Source organism: Rhinolophus sinicus, linkage group LG04 (assembly GCF_036562045.2).
Source record: "Rhinolophus sinicus isolate RSC01 linkage group LG04, ASM3656204v1, whole genome shotgun sequence".
Classification (NCBI taxonomy): domain Eukaryota; kingdom Metazoa; phylum Chordata; class Mammalia; order Chiroptera; family Rhinolophidae; genus Rhinolophus; species Rhinolophus sinicus.
The window spans coordinates 55,014,010-55,026,780 of NC_133754.1; the positions used below are offsets into that span (position 1 = coordinate 55,014,010).

General features: G+C 48.4%; 1 protein-coding gene across 20 annotated transcripts in view; it reads left to right on the forward strand.

Moving 5' to 3' along the window:
• MCF2L (MCF.2 cell line derived transforming sequence like) overlaps positions 1-12,771 on the forward strand; it is a 169,995-nt gene that overhangs the window by 109,958 nt on the left and 47,266 nt on the right. For all 20 annotated transcript variants that reach the window (XM_074329533.1, XM_074329534.1, XM_019746586.2 and 17 more), the window contains one exon: positions 2,346-2,460. In XM_074329533.1, the coding sequence (XP_074185634.1) occupies positions 2,346-2,460 (115 nt within the window). The remainder of the gene's footprint in view (positions 1-2,345; positions 2,461-12,771) is intronic.

The following is a 12,771-nucleotide window of genomic DNA, read 5'->3' on the forward strand; positions in this document are numbered from 1 at the left end:
GCGAAACACTTAGGAAAGGTGCTGCAGTCTCTTTGCCAGCTCTTTCGTGTCTCCCCAGCTTCTTCATGCCCCTTCAAGACCCCAAAAGGCGCATGGCTTTAGTGCTCTGCTGACCCAACCTCATCACCTTGACCCAACTCCAGGTTGCAATCCCAACAGCCATTTGGCATTGCATGGTTACCTCTTCGGTATCTGGGGAGGAGGCAGAACCCCAGGATGCCCCCCACCCCCAGACACACTTTCTCTTTGTTATTCAGACACAGTCCAGACTTGGGGAGAGGATTTACAGGTGTAACGTCCCAAATCAGTTGTCTGTAAGATCTTACTCTGTGGGCCTGACCTAATCAGCTGAGCCCTCAGAGGGACCAAGCTCCTCCTGCAGGAGGGACTGCAAGCATTAGGGATTGATCTTACAGAGGTCCCCTGGTGCCAGCCTTGAAGATGGGGGAGCCACCTGGCCAGGAATGTGCGCTTCTGGGGGCTGAGAGCGACAGTGGCTAACACCAGTAAGAATGCCAGGACTTCAGTCCTACAACTGAAGGAGCTGAATTCTGCCAACACCTGAATGACCCTGGGAGACGAGCCTGGCCTCAGGTGAGACCACAGGCCCAGCCAACACCTGAATTTCAGCCTTCAAGAACTGGATAAGCCAAGCCACAACTCCTAAGCTATGTACCTGCGGGCTAACAAACGGGTGTTGGTTTACGTTGCCAAGTTTGTGGGAACTTGTTAGAAAACAGACACGACATCTTAAGCTTAAATGTCTGAAACAAACGTGGACCATCCTGAGTTTTCATCACAGCTCATGGAAACACTCAAGCAAAACCCAGAGGGAGTCCTCCTTCCCTCCATCTTACCTCCCATCCATCAGGAAATCCACGATGAGATGTCTGGTTGCATCCACCTGCGGGGCTGACTGGAACGTCAGGGAGCTTCACTCACATGTGGCACCTCGGTCCCCTCACATCGCCTGCCCCTGCCTCCCTGGCAGTGCCTGGGCTTCGTCCCTGCATGGTGGATGTAGGGTTGTTGGATGTTTACATGAAGACCAGTCTCCAGGAGGGAACTCTGAGCAGGGAGGGTAGATTCTTCAGTGTCTTACGGCCCAGCCTTGGGAGTTATGCACCATCATTCTGCCATATCCGATGGGCCAGACAGGTTGCGAGGGTTTAATGGAAAAGAAATGGACCTCATCCCTGGAGGCAGCAGTGGCGGAGAGCAGCATCCATGTCTAGCCGCCCCGGGCACAGGCAAGCAGGCAGACTGGAGCCCAAGCCTGTGCGACTCCTGTCTCTTCTCACCTCCTGCTGCCTCTGCTACTTCTCTCGCTTCCTTGTGGGACAATTCAAATCAACTATGTACGGGATTAAACTCACCCCTTCCCGACTGCCCCACTGGATTGGAGCTGCGCTCATCTTCCCAGGTCCCAAGCCGCACACTTGGCCACGGTTTCTGATTCCTCCTGCACCATTTCCATTTTTCCTCTTGAAATGTCTCAGGTGCATCTCCCCTTGGAAGGGTCCCCTCTGGTTCCACCTGTACCCTCGCTTTGCCTTCAAATGCTGAAGGGGTGACGCCCTTCAGAATGGAATAGTCTAACAAGTGGAACGTCAGAGCAACTACCAAATGACCACACTCAGGGTTTTAGGAGTCCTTAGGACACAGCCTGAATGGAATGTTATGCAGTATTTAAAATCACGGTTAAATCATTTAGAAAGCACAGAAAACTACCCTGTTTCCCCGAAAATAAGACCTAGCCAGACAATCAGCTCTAATGCGTCTTTTGGAGCAAAAATTAATATAAGACCCTGTATTATATTATATTATATTATATTATATTATGTTATATTATATTGTATCATTAAACCTGGTCTTATATTATAGTAAAATAAGATCAGGTCTTATATTAATTTTTGCTCCAAAAGATGCATTAGAGTTGATTGTCCGGCTAGGTCTGATTTTCGGGGAAATACGGTAGTTCACAATGTTAGGAAAAAGGCAGAACGCCACCTTTATATTCAACATGGTCTCCATTATGTAAAAAATGCACTGAAAAAGATATGAAAGGAAATGTGCTGAATGCTATGGCAGAGAGTATCGTCCATGTCCAGAAGCCCAGGCACAGGCAGGGTACCAAATGATGGGTGATTATTTTTAATTTATCTCACGTTTTTGTGCAATCCAAATAGTTCCTCCAATAAGCATGCATTTATTTCATAATAAAAAATATAACGTTGAGGAACACATCCTCAATTTTAAGTGAAATATTCGCTGTCACATTCTGCTGACAACGAGAGGGCGCCGATGCCCACTGGTGCCAAATGCTACCTTTGCTCTCTCCCCAGGTGGGCGGGGGCAGGACGGCAGCCCTGTCATCACCTTCCCGGACTACCCGGCCTTCAGTGACGTCCCAGACAAGGAGTTCCAGAATGTCATGACCTATCTCACCAGCATCCCCAGGTGCGTGTTGCTGCTTCTTTACAGAGGTTTACAAGTCTCCTTGAGTCCCCCAGTGGCTTTTTGAAGGGCCTAGGCATTTGTCAGATAAGGCGGTTGTGGCTGAGGGGAATTCAGGAGCCTGCCTGAGGTCACGCAGCTGAGCAGTGAAAGATGCTGGATCAGAATCCAGGTGATCCAGCTTCAGAGTTGGCATCCTTCCCCTCACCTGGGGGAGGTGTCCAGCTCCAACCTGCACTGCCTAGGGTCCAACTGAACCCAGGGGACGTTTCCTCCCTCACAGATAGTGTCCAGCCTTCCATTAGCTGAGCAAGGCAATGCTGGGAGGGGCTTTTTCCACGAGAGAGAGGCCTCACTGCAGAGGTGGTCGTGACCTTCCAGGCCTGGGACCCGGCCCTCAGAAGTAGTGAGGATGTCACCTCATGCTCTGACACAGGAGCTACAGCTTCTGTTTAGGTGTAGTGTACAACACTCTCTGTAAGGATGGGAACAACCTTGCAGGTGATGTTTCCTTCCTCCCGTTGCGTAAAGTACGAGGAGACATAAGTGTGGGGAGATTAACTAGCAAAAAATAAGCATGGCAGCATAGGAACTCAGGCACACTCTTCATTCCTCACCAGCTGTAAGGGCAAGTTTCAGAATTTGGGTAACTTAGAGCTCTGTGAATTAGTCTAATCTAGAAAACAGACTGAAACTGCAAGTTGGAGCAACCACTACATGTCATATAAAAACTATCAATTGGTAATGACTGGTCACCAATCAGTGCTGGTGTGGGGAGGCAGGTGTAGATTCTTCTAGCAACCTGGCCTGTGGGGGAAGGGAGGTCAGGTCAGTTGGGAGAGCCTCTGGACAAGCGTGGCAGTGAGTCACTTGGCAGAAAGGTAGGCGACATGCACCCTGGCTCAGCCGTGTGGGGTCTGTAGTCACCATCTCCATCGTCCTTTCTCTCTCAGTACCCACCTCAGTGTACCAGGCTCCGGGCAGCCCAGCTGAGGCAGGAGGGGCAGCCAAAGCCCTGGGAGCTGAGCAGCTTTCTTAAAGGTCCCCTCTGGCTGGCCACGCGCCCTCTAGGGGCAGAGGGATGGGCTTCACGCTGGGGCCTGCCATGCTGCAAAGCATCTCCATTTATTTTCTTCTCCCTTGACTCTCAAAATCATAGAGACAGGAAGGAGGTTGTCTTGCCCATTCTATAGATGAGGTCACTGGACCTCAGGTATGACATCACTAAAGTAAGATCACACATCTAGAAAGTGCCCAGAAGATTCAGAGTCCCCCGTGTGGTAGGACAGAGGGGTGTCCTTGGGTGTGGACCTAGGACAATGCTCCAGCACTCAGTATGCCCAGCAGGGGGATGCTGAAATGCTATAGGACCCCCTGGTGGCAGGGACATGCTAGCAGGAAGAAACCAACAAGAAGAAAGGGCAGTATCTGAGCATGAAATGATGCACTTAGCAGTGGTTTTAGGGAAGAAAAAGTTGAACTGATGTGAAAAGAAAATGGATCTTGGCTGTGGTTGGCAGCTGACTGTGGACACCCTGTGAAGTCTGGCTGGTCTTCTGGAGGGTGGGTTTCTGCACCAATGTCCTAAGCTTCCCCTATGGGGACCAACTCCAAGGTGTGGAGGGCAGTTCCACATCCAGGAGAGGCAGTGGCCTTTGTCCCTCCGCCCTCGGCCCCTTGGCCCCAGGCCTCTCTCTAAAGTCTAGGCAATGGAGCTGAGTAACATCTCCAATTGAACACTGAATGCTAAGTTTATGAACTTCTCAAGTGTCAAAGCTATTGTTGGTCCTTATACCTTTGAGCTATACGTTGGAGTATCTTCTCTTTGTTGAACCTCCTTCCACTCATTTCCTTTTTAGAAAACATCATGGAGTCATTCAGCTGCGTACTTCACTTTTGCTGAACGGTAACTGAATAGAATCTGAGGAATTCAGAGGCTATATATGAAAGCTGAGAGAGCTCAGCACTCAGGCGTGCTTCGCAATCTTTTTTTATAGAGTGGCTCAAGAACCTGTCAGGGCCTCCTCACTGTCCATCTCATTTTTCTCTGTCTTGTTCTCCTACCCCAATTTAGGCATCTAAAAATCCTGTAGATTCAAATTCATCACGGCCATCTCTGTACCTATAGTCATGATTCCTGAACCCTGGCCGAGGCAGTGGCTAGCCCAGGAGTCGGTGCCCAGAGAGAGCAGCCTTGCTGCAGTGACCTGTCTGAGCCAAGGGGTTACAAGGGTGCTCTCCCTGCTCTCCCACTGCCCATATAAGATGGGTTCAGGGGGGTGAATCCTTCCCTGCCTATGGATGGAAACTCAGGTTTTCTGGTCACTCTTACATTTCAAAAGGTCAAGGAATTATATCTGGAAATGTCAACACTCAACATTCTGCGCCTGACGCAGAGGTGCACCTTCTTCTTCCCAGACTACAAGCAGACAGGACACTGGGAAGGGGCAGCCAGATTCCCTATGCCCTCTCTGGATCTTCCAGGCTGGTGCCATCTTCTCCCCTTGGGGTCACCACCCTTGCTGGTCTTGCTGGTCCTCAGCCCATCTGACCTCAGGGCCTTTGTACTTGCTGTTCCTCTGCCTGGTCTCCAGAGACACTCATACTCCAGGCCAGCTCTTCAGGAAGGCCCTCCGTCAAGCCCACTGCTCCTCCACCCCGAGACCCCTTGCCCATCCGGCGTGTTTGCTTCATGGGGCTTATCTGAAATGGGGCTTATCATTGTTTTCCAACTTGATTTTGCTCTGTGCCTGCCCTCGAACGCAGGTCCCTGAGAGTGGGTACATGGCTACTTGGTAAATATTTGTTGGATAAATACACTTCATTTGCAGGTAAATAAAGTAAATTCACGGAGGCCAATCTGCCTCGGGAGGTATATAGGCTATCCTGTGATCCCTCACTGAGAACACTGATCTCCCTTCACTTAGAATGAGCAGCCTTTGTTTCTCTGTTCTTCTATTTTTTTTAAGGGTTCTTATTCCCAATAGAAAGAAGGGAGCCTTTCAAAACCCTGATACCAAGAATGCATGTACAAAATATACGCAAGATCAGAGGGCAAGAAGCACAACCTGTCCTTTGAAAGCTGAGGAATTACTGCACGTTATCTTTACTTTATAATACACGGTGCTATAAAAGTGGCCATAAGGCAAGTTTGAATACTTGAAGCCTATACCCAAGGGCTTTGTTTCCAGGAAAAGGGGTGTGTGTATTGATTGGGCTTTCGTTTATGTGCGTTTTATTCATATTATTTCCCACTGAGAATGATTAAAAAGCCCAAAAGCTGGAGTGATGGATCTGTACCTGTCAGGTCCAAAGCACTCTTTTCAGCCAGAAATAAAACTCCCAAATTAAAAAATAAAAGTAGACAATACATCCATCGTGTCAAAAGACAGCTGCAGTGCCCAACTAACATGAAGGACCTGCAGAGAAAAGGAATTAGGTGTTACGCGTGCAGCTGTCCGGGCAGGCCACACAGAAGCCACCAGGGTCAGGCAGGCTCCCGCACCTGTGTGTAAAACTCTGAGTCCATTGCCCTGCAGGGTGATGTGTCAGTCACAGCACCGTGAGGTAGGTGCCATTGAGGGTATCATCTCTGAAAGAGGGAATAATTTTTGGTGAAGTTCTAAAGAAGGCAAAAGTGCAGTCTTCCATCGGTTCACACAGCTAAGCATTCCTAGAGAATTTAGTGTACATTAAAAATGTAGGGGAGAAAATCTTGTATCTGTAGGTAAAGCAAGGGTTTCCTGCATCTGTGTGTTCAGGACAAGGGACCAGCTTGGTTGCAAGGTGAAGATACAACTGACATGCCCAGAAGTATCTGCAGTGGCCCCTGGGCTGCTGCCCTGTTGAGCAGCACCCATATATGGGGCAATCCCTTCATTCTCCTGTGGGAATCTGTGGAGAGAAAGAGATGTCCCTTTGAGCACTCGCCGTGGCTAGAGGGCTGGGGTTTATAGCTCAGATGCCTACACTCTTGCGATTCCTAATGGGCCTTGTTACACACACACACACACACACACACACACCCTCATTTACAGGAGAAAGGACTGCCACCTCGTGGACACAACCAGCATTGCAGCCAGTCTTAAATATCCGTGCTAAACAGACTAGAGTCAGGAGCTAGGCGGGCTTCTTCTAGAAAGAAGTAAAAATTCCTCACACAGGCAGGTCATTGGCACAGGATTTATTCCACACTGCTGCTGAGCCCGCACAACCTCTCAGTAGAAAGAGTGAAATTTAGAACCAGGTATGTGCTTTTAAATGTCAATGCTCATTAAATGGACAAATCTCTCCTGAAGACTGTTTCTAAGAGATACCGACTCTTACAGTTGTTAACCAAGCATTGATTTTATCCTTTTAAAAAAATGTATTATGGGCTGATTTTAGTTCGCCTTCTGTTATTAATGCAAATGACGGGAGCCCCAATTTTAGCCATTACATTTGATTAGTAGTTACCAAACATTGTGAAATATTGCACTGAAACAGGCAGTCTTCATCCAGATGTATCAGACATATGTGACTATGAGGCAAATTATTGTTTTTTGAAAAACGACTCCGTAAAAGGAACATGGAAGGACTGTAAGATGTATCAGCTGGAGTATCAGCTGGCGTCCCGCCAATGTGGCCACACGATGGGGATGTCCCTTTGAGCGCTCGCCATGGTTAGAGGGCTGGGTTTTACCGCTCAGACGCCTACACCCTTGCAATTCCTAATGGGGCTTGTTTGCCATCATCTGCCAGGCCTGGGTGGGGGCAACCCCACGGACTTGAGAGAACAAGTGACAGTGAAGCACATGCCTGGCCCCGGACAGCGGCCCTGTGAACTCCCTGCGGACAGTTATACAACGGAGAGAAAGGCAGGGGAAGGTGCTCTGGCCAGTTCTGCCCGTCTCTGTCTATTGTGTGCTGGGCAATATGAACCCAACAGTGAACAAAATACACAAAACCCTGCTGCTTACATTCTCAGTAAATTAAATAAGAGGTACACAGGGGTTGGACTGTGAAAAAGGAGGCATGAGAGAGAAAGGAGGGATGCCAGGAGGGGCAGTAAGAGGGACGCCCCCATGAGAAGCTGACTTACAGGAGTCGAGGGGGCCTCCTCACGGACAAGTCCTCACAAAGGCCCCGAGGAGGGAAGAGGAGGGGAGGGAGGAATTAGAGATGGCCTGACTGATGGTTTTCTGAGGACAGTCACCCAAGAAAGGAAGGTGCAGGTAGGAGGGTCGTATTAGGTTTGGTATGTCACTTGCATGTCCAAGGAGACGTCTTGGGTTGAGGGCTGGTATCTCTGGGTAATGTGAGGGGGGTCTGGAACTCTGGGGTGAGCCCCCAGCCACTGTGTGGATTTGGGAGCTGTGGGCATTTGGGGGGTGAGGACCTAGGGGTGGGCAGTGGGAGGCCCAGGTGTTCTAGCTGGAGGAAGTCAGTGGGAAGAGGAAATGCAACAGGGTGAGGAGGGGGAATTGGCCCCAACTGGGGTCCCAGGAGGGTACCACCCAGATCCTGTAGGGCTCTGTGGGGGCATGCCATAGGTCAAAAGGTCGAGAGGTCACTGGCCATGCTATGCCTACAACTACTTGTGGCCCCCTTCCCTCTTAAGTGTCCTAGTACATTATATGGTCGCGCTACTGATGGGTGAAATAAGATGAGAATGAGGAATTCAATGGGATTCTCACGACATACAGGCCTTTGGGAACGCTAACAGTGAAGGGTGGGGAGTAAAATGCTTATTGGAGTAAATTCTGTAAAAATGGGAGGAGAGCGATCTGAGACAGTAGATGAGACACCTCCTTCCAGGATTTTGCTTCCAAGAGGAGCAGAGAAATAGGTCAGTTAGCTGGTGAGAGGGAGGCAGATGGGATTTTCTTTTAAGGTGAGAGAAATAACAGCACGTTGATGCTCATGGACATTATCCAACAACAAAAAAGCAAGAGCAATAACTATGTGATTTCTTTTGCACTTAGCCATTTGATTTACACAAACCATTTGATTTCTTTGTGCACCTCGTGTGAGTCCAGTACTCAGTGAATGGTGGTGGGGATGACGGAGCCCGTGCAGTGGGCAGGAATGCTGAGGCTGCAGGACCTCTCCGTCCCTCCACTCCGGGAACCTGGATCTCTCCTCCACCTCCAACCTCCAACCGCCACCCCCCCACACACCTCCCTATCTCCTCTTACCCTACACGGTGGCAAAAGGAACGTTTCAAACTCAGTCTGATCCTGTCCCTCCCTGTGAATGGAGTCCTCCCTGTATACACACCCACATGCACACATGGTGCACACAGACACGCACAGACACACGCGCATGTGCGCTCACACATGCAGAGGGCTGCCAACACTGAGATAGTAGATTTCTGGCTTTTCTTTGCAAAACAGTGATAGCAGCGCTGGCCTTGCATTTCCACTCGGCAATCCTGCAGGAACCTTCCCCTGTGGTGGGTTCTGGGGGCTTCACCCACCTACTCTACCCAAGGTTTGGGAGATAATATCAAGAGGATCACCTTCCTCTACTGCTGCAGTCTCGCCTCAACCCAATTAAAATACAACTCAGGAGCTCCTTGTGTTAATTGAAGCTGACAATGACGTTGACTTTCCATGGACAGGGTTCAAATCACCCAGCTGCTTGGGAGACAGTATCTGATCTCCCAGTTGGTTTTCAATGATAGGCCACATTTACCCTGATAAGAGGCATGCACACATGGGTACCTCCACACACAGGTGTGTGTATACAACACACATACATAAACATGCATGCACACAGGCCACACGTACACTCACACACACTGGCACGCGTGCATAAACACACACACACATGCAGGCACACACACATACCCAGGTTGCATGGCCCGTGTGAAAGAGAAAGGCAGATGCACATGGAGTGGAACAGGAATGTAATGTAGTCTGACTCCCAGTCAAGAGTTCTGAGCACTTCTTTTTTTTTTTTTTTTTTTTTAATTTAATTTTATTAAATTTATTGGGGTGACAATTGTTAGTAAAATTACATAGATTTCAGGTGTACAATTCTGTATTACATCATCTATAAATCCCATTGTGTGTTCATCACCCAGAGTCAGTTCTCCTTCCATCACCATATATTCGATCTCCCTTACCCTCATCTCCCACCCCCCACCCCCCTTACCCTCTGGCAACCACTAAACTATTATCTGTGTCTATAAATTTCTGTTTCTCATTTGTTTGTCTTGTTCTTTTGTTGTTTTTGGTTTATATACCACATATCAGTGAAATCACAACCAAAATGTCCTTCGATAGATGAATGGATAAAGAAGTTGTGGTATATATACACAATGGAATACTATTCGGCAGTAAGAAAAGATGATATAGGAACATTTGTGACAACATGGATGGATCTTGAGAGAGTAATGCTGAGTGAAACAAGTCAGACAGAAAAAGCAGAGAACCATATGAGTTCTGAGCACTTCTAATGTATTAATTCTAAGACTAACCATAGAACCAAGCTGACTCACTCTCCCATTGCCAGCTGCCTGAGCTGCTTGTTCCAAGAGGTGCTTGCCCGTCATGCTATGTAAGCTTCAGGCCAGCCAGGCCTCAGCCCTTGGAAGCATCTTACTTCTCACTGCCAGTATGATCTCCAATTGAATTGTCAATATAAAGATTGAAAAATGTGTGAGTGAATGCACACATTTCATAATATACACACGGAAAAGAGCTTCCACCTTACCTCCTGCCTCCTTCCCTCAGAGCATTAACTCTTAACTCTGTCAGTTTGGGAAAAATCATGACTTTGTTCTATCCTGTCCACATGCTTCCTCCAAAACGGGGCAGCACACACGTCACATGACAACCCTCCTCTTCTTAGCTCACAGGATCTCATGGACATCGCTCGAGGCAGCACCTTTTGCCTCATTCTTTCAGTGGCTGCATCACACCCTCTGGTGTAGATGGACCGACCACACCGAGTCTGTGCCTGTTGGTCCTTCCCTCACAGGCTCCCTTCAGGGTCCTGCTGTGATGAACAGCCATGTTCCCAGCCTAGCTGGGTTTTGCATTCTGTTTATGAGATCAGATGGCTTGAAAGTGATCCCATTTGTAATAGTCCTCAGACACTCTGGCTGGGTGATCCTTCCCCCTCCCGCCCAGATAATTAGAAAGTAAAGGGCCAGTCTTGCCATTTGCTGTCCAGTGGCTTTGCTCAGCCCATGGCCCCACATAGTCTAAAGCTCTGGGAGCTCAGTGACCCTGCTCACTGCGGTGACCTCCTGCACACACGTCCTGTCTCTACAGCTCATGTTCTCCTGGGGGAGCCAGCAGCTGCCCATCTCCTCGAGTCTTCTTCCTTTGGTGTAATGGTCTTTCTCTGTCACTGCGGTCTAGTACGAGAGCCACCGGCCACACATAGCTATTTAAACTTAACAAGTAAAACCAAATAAATATAAAAGTTCGTTCCCTGGGTCGGGCCAGCCATATTTCAATTCACATGTGGCCAGTGGCTGCCATATTGGGCAGCTCAGATGTGGAACCTTTCCATCTGTTGGAGCACGTGGGCTGTGATAGGGCGATAGTCCATTGACAGCAGCCATGCCCTTTATTTATGGAGGGAAGGCCAAGAGATTATTAACCTGATCCCCTGCCCAGGAGGAGAAACCACGGCCCTTGTCTTACTTGGAAACAATGACATTTTGCTGTGAGGGAAAAATATTCGTAACATACAACTTACCATCTTAACCATTTCTAAGTATGTAGTGAGGGAAACTTGTGGAAGTGTTTGCTTGGGGTTTGGGAAGCCCTTGCCTTGCCACCCCGGATGCCCCTGCTAGCTCATCTACGCCACGGGGGCTGGGATGATGCAGAGAGGGAAACACAGCTCGCCTGGAAGCCTGTGCAGCTAGAGTTTCAGCTCCAGCTGGAGAGGCGACACCTGAGGCGGGTCCTGGTGGAGGAAGGAGCCAGATAAGCCCCGGGCTGCAGGTGAGCAGCGGAGAGTCAGGACGGAGGAGGAAGGGCTGCCACGTCCAGGACCTGTACTCGGAGCAGGAGCCCTAAAGGTGGACAGCTGGGGCTGAGCACGGACCCAAGGCAGGTAATGAGCAGATTCCAGAAGGTCCTCAGCCTAGATCTGACTTCCCAAGGTTGTGCCTTTTTGCCCCCCGGGGGGGCAGTCCACTCCATGATTACAAAGAACTGGCCAGTGGTGTGCACCTTTTCATTTCTTTTAACGTATTTAAAGAATGTATGTGGTGGTTCGTTTTTTATAGCATTTTTTTAAGCTGTGGTACAATATTGATAATATACAACTTACCATCTTAACCATTTCTAGGTGTATGTGGTTCAGTGGTGTTAAGTATATTACATTGTTGTGCACAGATCCCCAGAACCTTCTCATCTTCCCAAACCGAGCCTCTGTCCCTATTAAACACTCACCCCCCTATTCTCCCCCAGCCCCTGGCACCTGCCATCCTACTTTCTGTCTCTACGAATTTGATGATTCTAGGGACCTCACAGAAATGGATTCATACCGTGTATGTCTTTTTGTGACTGGCTTGTTTCACCGAGCATAATGTCCTCAAGGTCCATCCATGCTGTAGCATGTGTCAGAATGTCCTTCCTTGGTAAGTCAAATAGTATTCCATTGTGTGGACGCGCCACATTTTGTTTATCCATTCATCTGTTGGTGGAGAAAGCTATGTTTTTGAGCTCGATTAGAAAAGTCTTTGAAAAATAGGTAAGATGCTCCGTTTTCCTCCTGCCCTGTGTAGGCTTGAGTAGCCCAGGGCCAGGTATGCGTGTTGATCTTTTCATTGGCTATGAATATTATCACTCCTACTCTGCATTCATGGGTTCAAACAAATTCCAAGTACGTTCATAATGATTCCCCTGGATATCATAGTTTTGGTTTTCTTCGTTCGTTTTTGTCCCCCAAATTTATATTTATTGATATGGGAAAGAACAACTCAAATATAAAGAACATAAAAACGCATGTTTTCAGGCTCTTTAGAGAAATCACTTTGTATTTGTTTTGTTTTGTTTTTTAAAAAGTGGACTGTTCTGTTTGGGTTGTGAAGAAGAGAGGTGATGCTACTGTTTTGTGACAAAGGGCTCCTTGGCTGATACCCCCTCATCTGCAGCTCATCTTGTACGCATCTGACCTGCCAGCCCCAATGGGGATTGCATGTAACTTTGAGAACAGATATTATACATGACCGTGTGTGGGAGAGTTCTTTTTTTTTTCCCTAAGCATTTGATGTTTCTCTTACTCTTTTGCCTTCTGGGATGGAAAGCTGATCAGTGTTCAGATAAACGTATTGCACCAATGATATTATAATAGGTTAAGTGTTTG